Below are 18458 nucleotides of genomic sequence, written 5' to 3'. Positions count from 1 at the left end.
CCCACATATAGCAGGTTCAACGCGGCTTACATAGTAACTAGAATTACAAAGTTTTCAAGGAAATATACAAGTTGTAGTAAACATAGTAATAATGGGATTTTATGGATATGTAGATTGAACATGGAGAGGTAAACGAGGATAAGTAAAAGGAAAGGAGATTGGGAGGGGTAAGGGGTAGGAAGGATGGAGAGGAAAAGATTGAGGGATAAGCTTAAGGAGATAGGGAGACATGTTCTAAGGTGTAATAATAGTCAGGACAGGAATCATGTGGGTGTGCTTAAAAGTTAAATTGGGTCTTTATTTATTTTAATTTTGTTACATTTGTACCCCGCGCTTTTAGGGTAAGCTTTCTTGAAGAGATGGATCTTCAACATTTTTCTGACGGGTAGATGGTCACTGATTGTTCAGATGGGTCTTGGTAGAGTGTTCCAAAGCTGGCTGCCCAAAAAGGAGAAACTGGAAGCATAGGAGGTCTTGTATTTGACACCTTTGCAATTGGGAAGGTATAAATTGAAGTAAGTACAAGAAAACGATGATCTGTTTCTGTTTCTGGTAGTGTGACCATTCATGTAGTTACCTCTCTACCCTCATTTCCCCTTACGTTCCCGCCCGTAACCTCCGCTCACAGGACAAATCCCTCCTCTCAGTATCCTTCTCCACCACCGCCAACTCCAGGCTCCGCTCATTCTGCCTCACCTCACCCTATCCTATGCTTGGAATAAACTTCCTGAGCCCTCACGCCAAGCCCCCTCCCTACCCATCTTCAAATCCTTGCTCAAAGCCCACCTCTTCAATGTTGCTTTCGGCACCTAACCTTTATAACCTTTCAGGAAATCTAGACTGCCCCTATTTGACTGACTGTACATTTGTCCTTTAGATTGTAAGCTCCTTTGAGCAGGGACTGTCCTTCTACGTTAAATTGTACAGCGCTGCGTAACCCTAGTAGCGCTTTAGAAATGTCAAGTAGTAGTAGTAGTAGTAGTTAGGGGATTCTCCATATATGATCTTATGAATTAGAGTGCAAACTTTAAAATTTATTCTTTCACTGATGGGGAGCCAATGAAGATTCTCTCGAAGAGGTGTTGCGCTATCAAATCTTGACTTGCTAAAGATAAGTCTGGCTGCCGTGTTTTGGGTGGTCTGGAGTTTCTTCAAGATTAGGGTCTTACATCCTAAAAAAAACCACTGTTACAGTAGTCTGTGTGCATGAATACTGTGGATTGTACAAGGTTCCGGAAGGTGTCCAGGGGAAGATATGATTTCACTCGCTTCAGAATCCACATCATGTTGAACATTTTTTGTGATGGATGTAGCATGGTTATCAAATGATAAATGGTTATCAATTGTTACTCCAAGTATTTTTAGGTTGTCACATATGGAGAGAGTTTAACATCTGGGGTGCTGAGAGTAGTCGGGAGAGGAGGAGCGTTAGCCCAGGAGGTTAAAGTGGTCATGCCTGTATTTATTATATCAGAGATTTCAGATAAATTGGATTTGAAGGGAATAAATATGGTGACGTCATCAGCATAGATGAAGGGATTAAGGCCATGTTTAGCTAGTAACCTGGCCAAGGGAATCATCATGAGGTTGAAGAGTATCGGGGAAAGTGGGGATCCCTGCGGTACCCCGCATACAGATGATACAGTCATAAGGCAAAAACTCATCTTACCAAACCAATTTAAACAGTGTCCAGTTTTGATTAAGCATATCTCACTATAAGCAACCAACAACCACACTGAAAAGAACAGTGAGCATCAAGTGTCCACCATGTACTCCACTTATAGCCTTCTCGGCTTCATCCACCCGGCCAGTGAAAAGATGGCAAACATGAGATAAACCTCAGGAAGCGGACGAAGTTGCAGGGGACGGTGTGTCTAATTGGCGTTGAAGTCGATGTTTTTGATCCACCCGACACCATCCCTGCCCAGCGATCCCCTGGGATAGAGTTTGAGCTGGAGGAGGTCATGGAGAGTCATCCGACCAGAGAGAGGCCTCTTGGAGATCTGCTGGTCCTCCACAGGTATTGTTACTTTAAACGGTTTGTTGTTTATTGCAAAGGAGCGGCTGAAAGGGTATTGCCAACGGTAATGCAACTTATGCTGGGTAAGGCACTTTGTGATGTCTCGCAATTCTTGTCTCCAGTGTAAGGTAGTAGCAGACAAGTTGGCAAAAAACTCAACCTTGGCTCCATCCAATAGCGCATGGCCCATCTGGCGAGCTGCTTGAAGCACATGCTCTTTTGCTGGAAAATGATGAAAACAAGCGATATCACATGGACGTTCTGACTGATGTGGTCCCAGGGCACGAAGAACTCTTTCAAATTCGAAGGGCTGTTGTTCCTACCCAGATTGTACCACTTGCAGGAACAGAGCACAAATTCTCGGCATTAGTGCCACCACAACTTCTCCTTGTGTGCTATCTGGCACACCCCATGCCCGAATATTATTCTGACATTCTCGATTCTCAATATCCTCTGTCTTAAGCAATAATTCCTCAAACTTAGACTAAATTATCACACCTCTTGGTCATAAGCAATAGCTCCTCAAACTCATTTAATCTCTGTCCCATATCATCGAACTTTTTGTGACGGTATTCTACATTGACATGTAAGTCCTGCTTCAAGCTAAAGATCGCTGCCTTTAATTCTAGCATCCAAGTGTGCAATTCCTCTTTGGTACCTGCGAATAATATAGATCGAGTTCCCCATTGTTTAATGGCACTCCGTCGTCAATGGATTCAGGGTGCGCTTCCAGAAGCTCCCTTGCCCTGCCATAGGGCCTGAAGAACTCGCCAGGCTATAAGCAAAAATCTGCAGATCTAAGCATCTACTGTGGCTCACTATCATTTTGTGACGGTTATCTCTCAAATATAAGGCAGCAAAAATTTGCTAGTTGGTAAGACTTATTATAGCAAAAATAGAGCAGGTGTGGAGAAGCCCAGGAATTAGGCAGCCATTCAGCTGGGTGACGTCACTTCCTCCCGATAATTTTTTTTCTTTAAATCAGCAACGCTGTTCTGAACCAATGAGCGTCATCACTTCCTACGAGCAGGTGAAGGTAGAGAAAACTGAATTTTGCCAGTGCCATCACCAGCATAAGCAGAGGTTCTCCCTGAAACATTCCAGTATGCATCTGCCCAACAGCAAATGGTCCCTTTATAAAACACACCCATGACCCATCTACCATTGTAGCTGCAATGATAATCAAGTGTGCAAGACACCACAGAACCTGTATGGCTGCCAATCACAAAATGAACAATTTTTTTTTTTTAAAGCAATGAAAAGGAAGCAGAGAGCGCACCCAGAACCTCAGGCCGAGGGCGAGGTTTTCCATGGGCAGGACTTCAGAACAGGGTCGCTGTCTAAAGAAAAGAAAATGAACAGTTATGACAAGTCTCCTTTCTTAGCATCAGCTCCACTGTTCTGAACCAATAGGATGTACTGAACCAGATGAATTCGGCGGGGGAAGACAAGGCCCCCCAAATGACAGCTCTGCCAAAGTTCGAGCAGGCGGTGGCCAGCACATCCAATCCATAGTAAACAAATGAAGTGACGACCAAGTCACCGCCCTACAGATCTCCTCAGGGGATACCACCTGGGCCTCTGCTCAGAAAGTGGCCTGAGCCCTAGTAGAGTGGGCGTTGATCCACTCGACGATTCTTGCCGTTGTAAGTGGACTCCCAGCTGCCTTAATCCACCTCGCAATGGAGGCCTTTGAGGTCACCTGATCCTTCTGAGGGCCATGGAAACGTATAAAGTGGTGGACCGAGAGACAAAACTCATTTGTCTCTTGGAGGTACTTGATCTGCGTCCTCCGGACATCCAGCTTGTGAAACTTCCGACCCCCTGGCACTGATCCCTGTGCCACCATGGAGGGCAAACCTCCTGATTCACAAGGAACAGAGCCACCTCCTTCGGAAGAAAGGATGCACAAAGACACAGAATGCTCTGAGAAGGAGAGATAGGGATCCCGACATGACATGGCCTGCAATTCAGAAACCATTCTAGCAGAGGTGAGGGTTAGCTCCTTGCTGGAAGCCAAAGCACTGGGGATACAATGGAGCCTCAGACAGTGCATGGAGGACCAGACTGAGGTCCCAAGAAGGAAAAGAAGGACAAAGAAAGAGGTGCAGATGCGACACTCCCTTCAGAAACCGTGCTGCCTCTCTAAGCAAAGCCAGAGAGATGCCCTTTCTGTTCTCCCGAGCGCTGGACAAAACAGCCACCTTGACACTCAGGGAGAGCTCAAGGCTAGCCCCTTTTCCAGTTCCTGCTGCAGAAAACCCCAAACATCGGGAACCTAAGCCTTCCAGGGAGAAAGGAACCATACCCTTGCCAGGATTCAAAGACATGCCAGACCTTGACATAAGCCAGGGATGTACAGGCCTTCCTGGAGTGAAGCAGGGTAGAAAGCACTATGGAGGAAAACCCACACTTCTCTAATCATCGCCTCTCAATGGCCATACCGTAAGCCAAAAGGGGTCCAGATCCACCATCTCTACCGACCCTCGCTGAAGCAGACCCCGACCCCTGGGTGGTAGAAGCGGATCCTCCACCAGCAGATGCCAGAAATCCATATACCAAAGGTCTGCGAGGCCAATCTGACACTGCCAGCAAGACATGAGGATGAAACGCAACCTTGAGCAACAAGCGACCAATGAGAGGCCATGAAGGAAGACTGGGGGGGGGGGGGGGGGGGGGGGGGGGCTACTACCAGCCAAGGCTATGACATCTATCCTATGACAGGCCGGGTCCCTCTGGCGATTGAAAAGCGCTCCACCTTCACATTGGTTCTGAACTCCATTAAGTCAAACTGAGGAGGTTCACAAGGAGCTGGAAGGCCTGAAGCCCAGCTCCCATTTTCCCGGATCTAGGAGAGAGCAACTGAAGTCTGCCTGCGCATCGTCTTTGTCTTCAAAATGGACCGCTGAGAAAGCCTGCAGATGTCTCTTTCTCCACCAACAGACTTTCCATGTCCAGGGCCACTGCCAGACTCCTGGTTCCACCCTGCTTGTTGATATACACCACCACCATGGTGTTGTCCAACAGCACTCTGACCGCTTTCCCTTCCAAGGGCAGCTGAAACTCCTGCAGAGCCAGACGACCACCCCAGGCAGTTCATGGACCAGGGACGCCTTCTAACTTTTAACTAGGTGCCCTGGGTCACACGCCCAAGACAGTGAGCTCCGCAACCAAGGAATCTCACATCCGTGGTGACCAGCTGAGAAGGATCCAGGGGGATCCCTCTCGAAAGGTTCACCAGACTGTCCCACTGGGCCAGACTTCCTCAACCTGGGCATGAGCGGGAAAGAATGATGGAAGTCTTGAGAGGGCAGTATCCACAGGGACAACAGGACTTGCTGTAATGGACACATGTGAGTTCTCTCCCATGGTACTACCTCCAGAGTTGCAGCCATGGAGCCCAAGAGCTGCAAGTAATCCCAAACCGTGGGCTCCAGGAGATTGCACAACTAACACAACTGTGCCCGGAGCATCTCTGCTCGCTCCTTCTGGCCACAGTGAAGCGGACCCAGAGATACTCCAAGAAGTCCCTGGGTCGGTTCACTACCCAGCCCAGGGATTCCAGGTGGGAAATAACCTGTGAGGAAGCCAATCTGGCCTCCGAAGCCGTTGGCTCGAAACAGCCAATCTTCCAGGCAGGGATGAAGTCAATTACCCTGACTCAGGAGGTGCACAGTCACCACCCCCCCATTACCTTTGAAAACATATCGGGCACCTTAGCCCAGCCATAGGGCAAGGCCTGAAACTGGAAGTGCCACCCCAACATACAGAACTGCAAATATCTCTTGGTAATGATCCACAATGGGGAAGTGGAGGTAGGTCTCGAGAAGTCCAGGGAAGTCAAGAACTCCCCTGGCCACACCGAGGCAATGACTGAGAGAAGTGTTTCCATCCAGAAGCACTGGAGTCACAGAGAATCATCCATCCCCTTGAGGACAGGGCAGGGAAAAGGAACTGCCCCCTCTCTGAGACCATGAAACAGACGGAGTACCTGTCCAGGCCCTGCTCCACCAGCAGAACTGGTTCCTCTGCTTCTATATTGCAGAACTGCTGAAGAGTAACAGCAGCTTGGCACTTTAAAGCCAAGCTGCAGGGAGAGGTCATGAAGACATCTGGATGGCCAAACTCCATGGATTACCTCCTCTCAACCACATCTAGAGTCCCCTGATCTGAGGTGATGCAGATCGACTCATCATACAGCCAGCACTGGAAATGAGGCGCACCCTTATTGCAAGCAGCTGTGGTCCAGCATGAGGGAGTGGCTCACTTGGGACCTCAAAAGGTCCCCTTCTTGGAGGACCTACTCTGCCCCCCACCATGGCTGAAGAGCGCCAAGCGGACCTGAAGCAGCCCGCCCCCCCTTCAGGCTGAGAATAACTGCGCACCATTGCGCAGCTCAGGGAGATGGAGAGCCACACCTCCCACATATCCTTCACTAACTTCTCCAAGTCATCACCATAGAACAAGAGCTCCTTAAGGGCAGCTGATTCAAAAACTTCTTGGAAGCCGCATCCACACCCAGTGGCAAAGCCACAACCAATTGTGATCCCCGACACCGCCACTGAGCGGGAAGCCAGACTGACCATATCATATAGAACATCCACCCAAAAAGGCCATCCTGGACTCCAGATGATAAATCTCCGGGGACTCTGGCAACTGCTAGAACCAACGAAGCATGGAGCTATCTAACCGCTACAAATCGCAACCTGAATGCTGGATCCCCCACTGAAAAGGCCAGGTGGAGCTGCTGCTCCACATTCTTTTCATGGAGCCCCCTTGAACAGGTACAGGGGTCACCTGCATAACTGCCATAAACAAAGAATCCACCCTCAGAAAGACCCAACACTTCTCAACCTCCTGAACGAAGGCATAGAAATGGAGACCATTTGGGAACTCCCATTCCGCCCTCAAGCATATGAGGGCCTTATATGAAATGGAAAACACTTTGGGGCCCCGAGGAGCCTGCTGGAGGCTTAAGCATAGCCAAGACCCTGCGATCTCATCTAAGAGAAGAAATGGCTCCTTATGACAAAGGAGCTGGAACTCATGGGACTGCTCCTCCCCAGCCTCTCAACAGGGAGGGTCCTTGGAACTGGAGTCCAAGAGGGACTGGGACTGGGAGTCCTCCTCCACTCCCTCCAAGGAACCCAGACCAGATCCATTCCACAGCACTGAGACTCCAAAACGGAGCTCCGCCGATCCCCCCCCCCCCCCCACCATGAAGATGAGGGTTAGGGCTACGATTATGTCCCAAGAGAGGACCTGTTTAACCAACTGGGTCAAGTTCTAGAGCTTAAAATCACCAGGGCCCCTAGGACCCCCCCCCCCCCCCCCTTGCTGAGGGTCCTTGGGTGGACAGGAATGAAAAAGTCCATCACATGACCAGGGAATTTTTCTCTTTCTTTGTGTTAGTAAATTGAGAGAAGACAGGATTCTAACTGCCAATTTGTCCTCGCAGGAATATAGTGTGCAAGAGCAATGTATCCATTTTAGCTGAAGGGGGCAAGGGAACAGCACAAGCAAAATGCTCACTGAGAGAAAGACAGACTGAACGAGCCACATTTGCACACTATAAAAATAATCCATTATCCCTGCTCAGCTGCTGGCCATGCAACATGTACTGTCACCATGCCCTACACCATGGCAGAAGCGCGCTGGCCTGCCTGATTGCCCTGGCCTACTTTGGCCCGGCTCTCTTGGTGTGCCTAGAGGGAAATTCCCTACTTACATAAGTACATAAGTATAGCCATACTGGGAAAGACCAAAGGTCCATCGAGCCCAACATCCTGTTTCCAACAGTGGCCAATCCAGGTCACAAATACCCGGCAAGATCCCAAAAATGTACAAAACATTTTATACTGCTTATCCCAGAAATAGTGGATTTTCCCCAAGTTCATAACGGTCTATGGACTTTCCTTTAGGAAGCCGCCCAAACCTTTTTAAAACTCTGCTAAGCTAACCGCCTTTACCACATTCTCTGGCAACGAATTCCAGAGTTAAATTACACGTTGAGTGAAGAAACATTTTCTCTGATTCTTTTTAAATTTACTACATTGTAGCTTCACCGCATGCCCCCTAGTCCTAGTATTTTTGGAAAGCGTGGACACTTCACATCTACCTGTTCAACTCCACTCATTATTTTATAGACCTCTATCATATCTCCCCTCAGCCGCCTTTTCTACAAGCTGAAGAGCCCCCAGCCGCTTTAGTCTTTCCACATAGGGAAGTTGTCTCTCCCCTTTATCATTTTTGTCGCCCTTTTCTGCTCCTTTTCTAATTGCACTATATCTTTTTTGAGATGCGGCAACCAGAATTGAACACAATATTCAAGGTGCGGTCGCACCATGGAGCGATACAAAGGCATTATAACATCCTTATTTTTGTTTTCCATTACTTTCCTAATAATACCTAACATTCTATTTGCTTTCTTAGCCGCAGCAGCACACTGAGCAGAAGGTTTCAACGTATCATCGACGACGACACCTAGATCCCTTTCTTGGTCCGTGACTCCAAACGTGGAACCTTGCATGACGTAGCTATAATTCGGGTTCCTCTTTCCCACATGCATCACTTTGCACTTGCTCACATTAAACGTCATCTGCCATTTAGATGCCCAGTCTCCCAGTCTCATAAGGTCCTCTTGTAATTTTTCACAATCCTACCGCGATTTAATGACTTTGAATAACTTTGTGTCATCAGCAAATTTAATTACCTCACTAGTTACTCCCATCTCTAGGTCATTTATAAATATGTTAAAAAGCAGCGGTCCCAGCAAAGACCCCTGGGGAACCCCACTAACTACCCTTCTCCATTGAGAATACTGACCATTTAACCCTTCTCTCTGTTTTCTATCTTTTAACCAGTTTTTAATCCACAATAGAACACTACCTCCTATCCCATGACTCTCCAATTTCCTTTGGAGTCTTTCATGAAGTACTTTGTCAAACACCTTCTGAAAATCCAGATACACAATATCAACCGGCTCCCCTTTATCATTTGTTCACCCCTTCAAAGAAATGTAGTAGATTGGTGAGGCAAGATTGCCCTTCACTAAATCCATGTTGACTTTGTCTCATTAGTCCATGCTTTTGAATATGCTCTGTAATTTTGTTTTTAATAATAGTCTCAACCATTCTGGCCGGCACCGACATCAGACTCACCGGTCTATAATTTCCCGGATCTCCTCTGGAACCTTTTTTAAAAATCGGCACCCTCCAATCTTCCGGTACCACGCTCGATTTTAAGGATAAATTACATATTTCTAACAATAGCTCCGCAAGCTCATTTTTCAGTTCTATCAGTACTCTGGGATGAATACTATCCGGTCCAGGAGATTTGCTACTCTTCAGTTTGTAGAACTGCCCCATTACATCCTCCAGGTTTATAGAGAATTCATTAAGTTTCTCCGACTCGTCAGCTTCAAATACCATTTCCGGCACCGGTATCCCACCAAAATCTTCCTCGGTGAAGACCGAAGCAAAGAATTAATTTAATCTCTCCGCTACGGCTTTGTCTTCCCAAATCGCCCCTTTTACTCCCCGGTCATCTAGCAATCCAACTGATTTTTGTCAGCTTCCTGCTTTTAATATACCTAAAAAAAGTTTTGCTACGTGTTTTTGCCTCCAACACAATCTTTTTTTCTTAGTCCCTCTTAGCTTTCCTTATCAGCGCTTTACATTTGACTTGACATTCCTTATGCCGTTTCTTAGAAGGAAGTCGGTTCCTTCTTCCATTTTCTGAAGGATTTTCTTTTAGCTCTAATAGCTTCCTTCACCTCACTATTTAACCACGCCGGCTGTCTTTTGGTCTTCCGTCCTCCTTTTTTACATACCATTAGCCCCTGATAAAGGGCATGAAGCTAGCCAGGCCAATTGAATTATTATTATTTTTTGGTAAATGTGCTGGCAAAAGACAGCACTTTTGGAAAGCCTGGGACCTGCAGGAGGAGCCTTAAGGGAATACACCTAAACAGGATGAACAGGCAAGAGGGGTGGTGGGATGGAGACCTGCACCCTTCGGGAAGGGCTCCGCAAGACCAAGCAAAAGCCTCACAAAGTGGAACTAAGAAGTGCAACTGGGGGCTATGGAGCCAAGCTCCGAACTCAACCAGGTACAGTCCTGAGACTGTGACTGGGAGTAACCGTTAGGCTCAACCGCGGCCAGCAGAGCGGGGAGCTACGCCAGGGACAGAAGCACCGTTAGCACAACCTACCACCTACTGAAGGTAGAGAGAAATACTGGATTCTTCCAGGGAGTACCTCTGCATATGCTGGTGATGTCACTGGCAAAATTCAGTTTATGCTACCTCCATCAGCTGGTAGGAATGGATAATACCCATTGGTTCAGAACAGTGGCGCTAACGCTAAAAAAACCCATGTTAACACATACTAAACATACATTAAAAGTGTGTTACCACTTGACATTAACCTGCATTTCTGTGCTATCATAAAAAAAAAATCAGGTCCAATAACTGACAAAGATGAGCTGCATCATATGCAAAGCAGCTCAATATGCAAAATGGATTAATACAGACTGTGACAAAAATAACACACATTAAGATGTGGCAGTTAACTATGGGGCATATTTTCAAAGCACTTAGCCTTCCAAAGTTCCACAGAAACCTATGGAACTTTGGAAGGCTAAGTGCTTTGAAAATGTGTCTCCATGCCTCTAGAAGTGTAACTAATAAGCTCAGAGCATCGGTAGACCTTGATAATGCTTAAAAAAGCATGAACCTCTGACTTAAAGCCTCCTCCTCTTCATGTGCAGAGAAAAGGAAAGCCTATAATCATCTGTTGCCATTTTGGATTATGATGCTAATGGAGCAAGAATGATTGGGCAGGATGGATCTCTTGCAGTTATGAGGGAGGTGTGGGTTTTTTTGCATTTTGAATGGGGGCAAGACTGTAATTTGTTAAATGAGGCTGCAGGAAGCTCATTTTTGTGGAGGTACATTTTGTGACAGGAAGGAGTTTTGGGGTTTTGTTTTTTTTTTAGTGCTAGGAGGGGTGGGGTAGAGGCTGTAATACACATCCCCTTGGACAGTAAAGCACATATATTACCACCATTAATAATGTCCCAGCATTTCTGGCTGTGGGAACAACCCACCATCATACTATATTAGAATGTAGGGAATACTTCAGAAATTAACCCTTGTTAAACTGGATGTTGAAAACCCTGATTTTTAACATGGCTTTGTAAATAGGCCTCTTAGTAAATTCTGAAATTATGTCAGCATCTATAGCTCCTCACCCTGGCGGTTAATTATGGCTCTATAAATCATTTAAACTGAGAATAAAACTATACCTGTAATTTCTTTAAGTGAAAACCAAGCTGATACTGTTAATAGTGCATCTACAAAGATGCAATTTTTTTCATGACTTGTTTATTATTATTATTAGCATTTGTATAGCGCTACCAGACGCACACAGCGCTGAACACCTGACACAGAGAGGCAGTCCCTGCTCAATAGAGCTTACAATCTAAAATAACACAGACAGACAAGACAATTAAGGGCGAAGGAAGTACTGGGTGAGAAGGAATGAAGGGGAGGCAAATGAATTGTGGCTAGGAGCCAAAAGCAGTAGTGAAAAGGTGGGTTTTCTGCATAGATTTGAAAACAGGTAGAGATGGAGCTAGACGTACAGGCTCACGAAGTTTATTCCAGGCATAAGGTGCCGCGAGAGAAAAGGAACGGAGCCTGGAGTTAGCAGTGGAGAAGGGGGATGACGAGAGATTTGTCCAGTGAGCGGAGGTCACGGGGAGGAATGTAGGGAGAGATGAGAGTGGAGAGGTAATGGGGGGCTGCAGAATGGATGCATTTAAAGATCAGTAAGAGAAGTTTGAACTATATACGGAAGCGGACAGGGAGCCAGTGAAGTGACTTGGAGTGGGCTAGTGTGGGTATAACGATTTTGGCGGAAAATAAGCCATGCTGTTTGCACTTACATGCACTATAGAAGATCAGACTTGCATATTCTCAATATTTTAGCTCAGTCTCCATATTTGTATTAGTATAAATCTTACCTTAGACAGCTCTCCCAGGTCAGGTCTCACCCATCCCAACTTGTCTAGAACACAGTTATCAAATGCCTGTTGCTGCTTGCGACAGCGCCGGAGTTCTAGCAGGTTGGTATAGTCAAGGCAGGTCCAATATTCTGTAAAAGGCTCTACGCAGTGAGTCTTTATCTTCCTGTGAATATGTGGGAAATATAAATAACACCTGTAAATTTAAATTGTGATCCTCTATTCAGTTCAGTGTGTTTCAAATCAGTTTGATCTTAAATACATTTAAAGCCCCACTTAAGATAGAATGTAGAAATAAGAATTGAGATGCCCAGGTTTGGATGTGTCATATCTACTAGTATTTTAGAAAAGGAGCTGCTAAAATAAAGCCTTTTCTAAAACACATGTAGGAATGGATAAGCATGAATCATCTATGTGTGATGGGAGCATCCATTTTCAAAGCGTCAATGTCTAAAATATCAACATGGAAACCTACACATCTATGTTGGCACTTACAGGTGTATGGTAAAATTATGCCTTACCTGCTGATAATTTTCATTCCTTTAGTAGCAGCAGATGAAGCCAAGAACTGTGTCCATCTACAAGCAGGTAGAGATAGAGATTACAAAGCTGAAGGCAGTGATACCAGACGCCAGCTCCTCCTTCACCTCAGTACGTCTCATCACCAAGCAGAATCAGACAAGAAACCTGAAAGCTTTCCTCACCAACCATACAAAACAGAAACTTGTCAGTCTGACTTAAGAGAAACCATGACTGCAATGGAGTCCTCGTCAGTGGTTTCTGTTTTCTTCTTTTTTGGAGACTAAAGGCCAGGACACGAACAGATAGGCAAAATTAGCGCGGCTGACAAAGGGCGGGATCCTGGATTCATCTGCTACTACTAAAGGAAAGAAAATTATCATCAGCAGGTAAGGCATAATTTTACTTTCCTTAGCATATACAGCAGATGAATCCAAGAACTGGTGGGATGTACCAAAGCAATCTCTAAGTAGGGTGGGAAATCGCCGCTCCCCGAGACAGAACTGCCGCTGCAAAGGCAGCATCTGAATAGTGAAAGCACACCAGTTCCGCAGGTGGCTGCACATTGGGCTGTGTCATTGTCCTCTGCTGTTCTGAGCTGATTCCTGATTGCTCATTTGAGCCATGCAGCTATATGAAGTGCCGTATGGCTCATGTGAGTAGTCTGACCCGGGATGGCGGGGGAGGATTCAGACCAGTGTGCGGCTGTTTACAGCCACCTCATGCCACATAATTGCAGGCTAGTGGGTGATAAGAGATCTGGCAATGCTGCTGCTGCTGCTTCTACGTGCACAGAATTCTTTGTTTGTTCCAACTCATGTTTGCCCAAGCAGTAGCGGCCTCTGTGGAATGTACAGCAGCCCTTTGTGCAATCATTACTACACTTATAATCAATGCTTGATTTGTGATATACAACGTTTTAGTGCATTGGACTCCTGATGCAGGCAACTCTGCCGAAACATGGCCATGTCAAGTCATGCTTCTCCAGTTGCAAACATTGTTTATGATCTTAATAACAGAAATGTTTTATCATTTAAAAAAAAAAAAAAACAAGCACACCAGTTCCGCCCAGAAGTAGATAGCAAACTCGTGAAACGAGTCTGGAAAGCCACCGGTGGGACGCAACCTTTCCAAAAAATCCACAAAGTATCTGCAATCCAGTGAGAAAAAAAAAATCAGATCAGACCAGAGGCTGCTGTCTCACAGCAAGAACCATCGATAAAGACAAAGAGAAGATCTGAACGCTGAAAAATATGCAACATCTGCAAACACTGGAGTGCCCTCTGAACATCCAGAAGACGAAGTTCCATGTACTCCGCGTGAAAATCCCCCTCCCGAAAGGAAGGAAAAAAAAAGAGAGGCTGAAAAAGAAAAGCCAAACCACAGCTGGAAAAGAAAGAAGGAATCAAAAGCAAGGTCACTCCAGACTCAGCAAATTGCAGAAAAAAAAAAAAACAGCTCGGCATGGCTGTGCTAAAAATTTGAACACTCTGTGTGCCTAAGAATTGAAGACCAAGAACACTGCTTGTAAGTTCCTAAGCGAAGCATTCTGCAAAGAAACAAAAAGGAGTCCGAACCAATGCTCGGTAGACAAGGAGTTCCAAGCTAGACTCGGAGAATACGAACGAGGTTTCAGGGAGAAGGTCACAGCAGCGGAGGATCAAAGCACTCTGCAAGAAATGCACCACCTCCGAGTGCAAGGCCAGACCAGGCCCTTCTGCAACCCATCCTGCAGAAAGAACTCAATTGCTGAGGAACAGATGCCCGCAATGAAGACCAAGTGTGGGCCGCAACCAGCCTCAAAAAATCCTCAACATCCAAGAATACGCGGTTGCAGTGGACCATGGACCACATAAAAGATCGCAACACAACAGTAACCTTAGCGTCCAAAGAACTCTGGTCCTCAGAGTCGACCTCTCAAAAAAACCAGGCCGTTAAGACCAAAGCGAGAGGGATCATCCACTCAGGAGCAGACCCAGAAGGAAGAGCCCGGAGTCAAGCGGATCCAAAATGAAGGCACCACCAGGAGCCTCACCATATCTGCATACCAAGGGTGCCGTGGTTAATCCGGAACTACCAGAATGACTGGACCCGGTGGAGAGCGATCCAAAAAGAACTCGGCCGCATTGAGGCCACGGAGGAAACACGATCGAAGAACATCCTCTGGCTAAGGAAGCAATAGAACAACCAGCCCTGCCAAATCACCCTCTCTCTGATGACAGAAGAAAGAAGGCACCTGGGCATCCAGCCGGGACGCCATCCGATCTACCTAAGGAGTTCTCTACCTGAGGCCATGTTGGAGAAGAACTGGTGCGGAATAACCATTCTGCCGAGACCAGAAGACTGCAGAAAAGAGAATTCACCATAGGAAAAGCCTGCAAAGTGGGCCGCGTAGAAACGGAACACGAGGTCCTCTGCCCACTCCATGGGGGTAACACACCCTGATGGCCACAGACTGACTCCGCCACAGTCTGACTCCGAGTCCCACTCTATCGAGGAAGCAGCCACTGCCTCATCTTCTCAGATGGCACAATCACCGCCTAGCCTGCAATGTGTCCTGACGTGCTAGAAAACGAACAGCACCAAAAGCAGGTCCAGGCGGGGGAGAAAGCACAAACACCGCCTGGCCTGCAATGTGTCCTGAAAAGCTAGAAGATGAAAAGAACCAAAAGCCGATCCAGGCGGGAGATCAGATACACCGCCCCCTGTGCCATCCACCACCCCGGAGACGGAAGGAGGAAGCAAAGGGCTCTCCAGTCCGAGAGACTCACATCTGTGACCACCACCATCCACTGCGGAGGCGCCAAGGCATCCCTTCCAAAGGGAGGAATTGCGAAGCCACCAGTTCATGTGCAGGTGTACCGAGAACAGCCACTGAAGACACTGCTGACACTCCTGGAACATGGGAGACTACCCGTCGAGAAGCAAGAGCTGTAGATGTCATCTATGAGCACCGCCCACAACACTACCTCCAAAGTGTCCGCCACAGAGCCCAAGATATGAATGCAAAGCCAGGCCTGAGGACTCAGCACCCTGAGCAGACTGTGCACCCAAGTCTGAACCTAGATCCTCCAGTCACCACTCAAGAAAAAAAATCATACCAGAGCTGTCTGGAATGGGATGAGGTGGCCCATTTGAAGGGTGACCACCCAGCTCAAGGATTCCGAGAAGACCCGGGAAGATCAACTCTCTGATCTAGTCTACAGCGAGGTGCACTCTGATGCTGTCCTTGCAGAGAATACTGCAGAACTCCCAAACCTAGGAAAAGGTGAATGGAGCCATAGCCATGCCGAAAGGCAAAGCCTGGAACTGAACATGAGAGCTCAGAACAGCCAAACAGAGAAACTGCAAATGAGGGGGCCAAAGAGGAAAGAAAAGAAACACTTCCTAAGGGAGAAGTGCAGGGAAAATTGAAGTAGCTCTGAATATAGCTAGCTGTCCAATACAAAGAAAAAGTGCAATAAAAGCCTTAGAGACATTGCCACAAATAGTTAGCTAGAGGTGCCACAGATACAGTGGAAGCTGGAGCTGGAATGCAATAGTTTGATCAGTGTCAGAGAGCAAAACTAGAAGAGCAGAGCTGCTGTGGGAAACCACCATTGCTAACCTTTGGCACTGTAGCCTAGTGTAAACTGTCCCAGCTATGGAAAGAACTGCTTGTCAAGGCAAGCAACATGAGAGGGAAGTAAAATATGCCCCATAGAAAAGGAGCCGAGGGCCATAGCTTCTAATAGGATGCACAAACTAGCCTTAAACCTGTGACCTTAAACTATTTTGCTGAAACTACTGCACCTGGATCAAATGCCCCCATGACAGCACTGAGGTTCCATTGTTACCATGGAGACCAGAGCACTAGCCCCAGAAAATAACAATATGTAATATTTTCCACAGAAAGGTGGAGTCAAAGGCACTAAGCCTAGACACTCCCATTTAAAAGGAGCAAAAGGTGCACACACAAAAAAAGAAAACCTACTGCACCTAGTATTCATTGTTGCCAGGGTTGCGGCTTTCCCACCCAATTGGGCGGGTTTCCACGAGCGGCTGCGAGAAAATTTCGGCGGGTGCGGTTTTTTGGGCGGTTTTCCTGTGGCCGCTGTGTGGGTTTGGGCTCTTTTTTTCCGGGGCTTCTATTGGTCCAATAGAAGCTTTTCCAGGGCTTCTATTGGTCCAATGTGGTCCAATAGAAGCTTTTCCGGGGCTTCTATTGGTCCGATGTGGTCCAATAGAAGCTTTTCAGGGGCGGAGTTAATGACATCAGGGGTGCCGTCAGGGGCGGGGTTAGTGACATGGAAGGCGGGGTTGGTGATGTGGGAGGCGGGGTTTGAGCAACCCTGCTAGTATTCCCAGGCAGTCTCCCATCCATGTAGAAACCAGCCAGGCCCAACCCTGCTGAGCTTCCAAGATCAGAGATCAGGCACACTTAGGGTGGTGTGCTCATAGGCAATGCCTGTAGTGCCAGTATAAAAAGAGTTTCACAAAGGAAGGCAGGAAACTTCTAAGCTGTTCAAGCAATTGCCCTCCAAGAAAAACTGAGGGGACAGAGAAGTCTGTAAATAAAAATACTAAATAGGCCCTTTCAGAGGCCCAACATACAAGGAACCCTGCTCTGATGCTGTTCACTATTTCCCACGCCAGGAACAGTCTTAGCCAACGCAGGAACTATAAGAAAATCTAAACTCACCACAGACAGTGAGGCCTATTGCTATCAATGTACCCACTTAGGCAAACATAGCTTTCCAGCTCAGGTGATTCTTGCTGCCTTTGCGCAGAAAGGGACTGCCCTGAAAAGACTCCCTCCAAATAGAGGAAGACAGGGGAGAAAAGGACCCTACTGCTGAGCTGGAGAGAAAACATCCCCTCTTCGGGGCAGGGCCCATCATAGAGACTGAGACAGGGAACAAGCCAGAAAACTCCAAAGGCTGAACTAAAAGGGAACTGTTAGTTCTCCTACCAGACTTCTGCAACATATAGGCATACAGAGCAGCAGAATGAGCTCGGGGGGGGGGGGGGGGGGGGGGGGGGGGGGGCAGAGAAGCCCCCAGTGGCTGACCTGCAACCCGAAAAAAAAACAAGGTACATCACAGGACCAACAGATTCTTTCTGGAAAACTTAGCCCTCTAGAACTCATCTGCCTGAGATAGGCATAAAAACTCGAAAAGGGCTACAGAGGCCAAGCTCTCTTTAAGAAGAAAGGTTCAACTTAAGGGTCTCAGAACAGAGGACATCCTGCTCAGAAGATATAGAAACAGTTTAAAGTAGTTCTGTTCCTCCCCTGGATCCCCTTGCATAGTGGGGGCAGTTTGAGAAGAATTTGTGCCACTGCCCCAGCTACATGCAAACAGTTTCTGACTCAACAGTGATTTTGGTAAAGGAAACCAAAGGCTGGAGAAATAAAGGGGAATCCCCTGTACCAGCAGTCTCTAATGGAACACAAGGTCCTTTAGGATTAGCTGCCCCTCCCCCCCTGCCCACATCAAGGCCGCAGGGCGGGAAAGGATCAGAGCTGATATCAGGAGAAAAGAGAGGGCCGTGCACAGCAAAAAAGCGCACATTCCTGCCATTTTAGCGCAGGAAAAGGCTGCTCAGGGAAGGGGAACTTCAGCACTTCCCTCCCCAGCGTTCAAACACGCCACCACACAGAGTCCCACTGCGGAGCATCTGCTACCGTAGCGGGAACAGCTTTCAAATGCCAGCATCACCCGCATTAAAGCACAGTACCCCCGTACCGAAAAGAGAAAGGCAGGGACTCACCAAACAGCAGGTGTCTCCAGAGGAGAAGCAGAGTCCCACAGACGCAGCAGCCTGCTGCCTAACCGGCACACAGAAAAGCACAGCACTAAGACAGGGAAACTCTGTACTGCCCGGTCTGGTCAGAAATCTTCTGTTTTTCTTT

At 47.2% G+C, this 18458-nt stretch overlaps 1 protein-coding gene across 1 annotated transcript in view; it reads right to left on the bottom strand.

Annotated features, from left to right (window-relative positions):
• The window catches only part of NDUFA8 (NADH:ubiquinone oxidoreductase subunit A8), a 68568-nt gene that overhangs the window by 6629 nt on the left and 43481 nt on the right, over positions 1-18458 (bottom strand). The window contains exon 3 of the mRNA XM_030207411.1: positions 12047-12212. Within this exon, the coding sequence (XP_030063271.1) occupies positions 12047-12212 (166 nt within the window). The remainder of the gene's footprint in view (positions 1-12046; positions 12213-18458) is intronic.

Source organism: Microcaecilia unicolor, chromosome 6 (genome assembly GCF_901765095.1).
Source record: "Microcaecilia unicolor chromosome 6, aMicUni1.1, whole genome shotgun sequence".
In the NCBI taxonomy this organism is placed as follows: Eukaryota; Metazoa; Chordata; class Amphibia; order Gymnophiona; family Siphonopidae; genus Microcaecilia; species Microcaecilia unicolor.
Note: the sequence above shows the minus strand (reverse complement) of the source record. Positions and strands in the feature narration are given on the sequence as shown.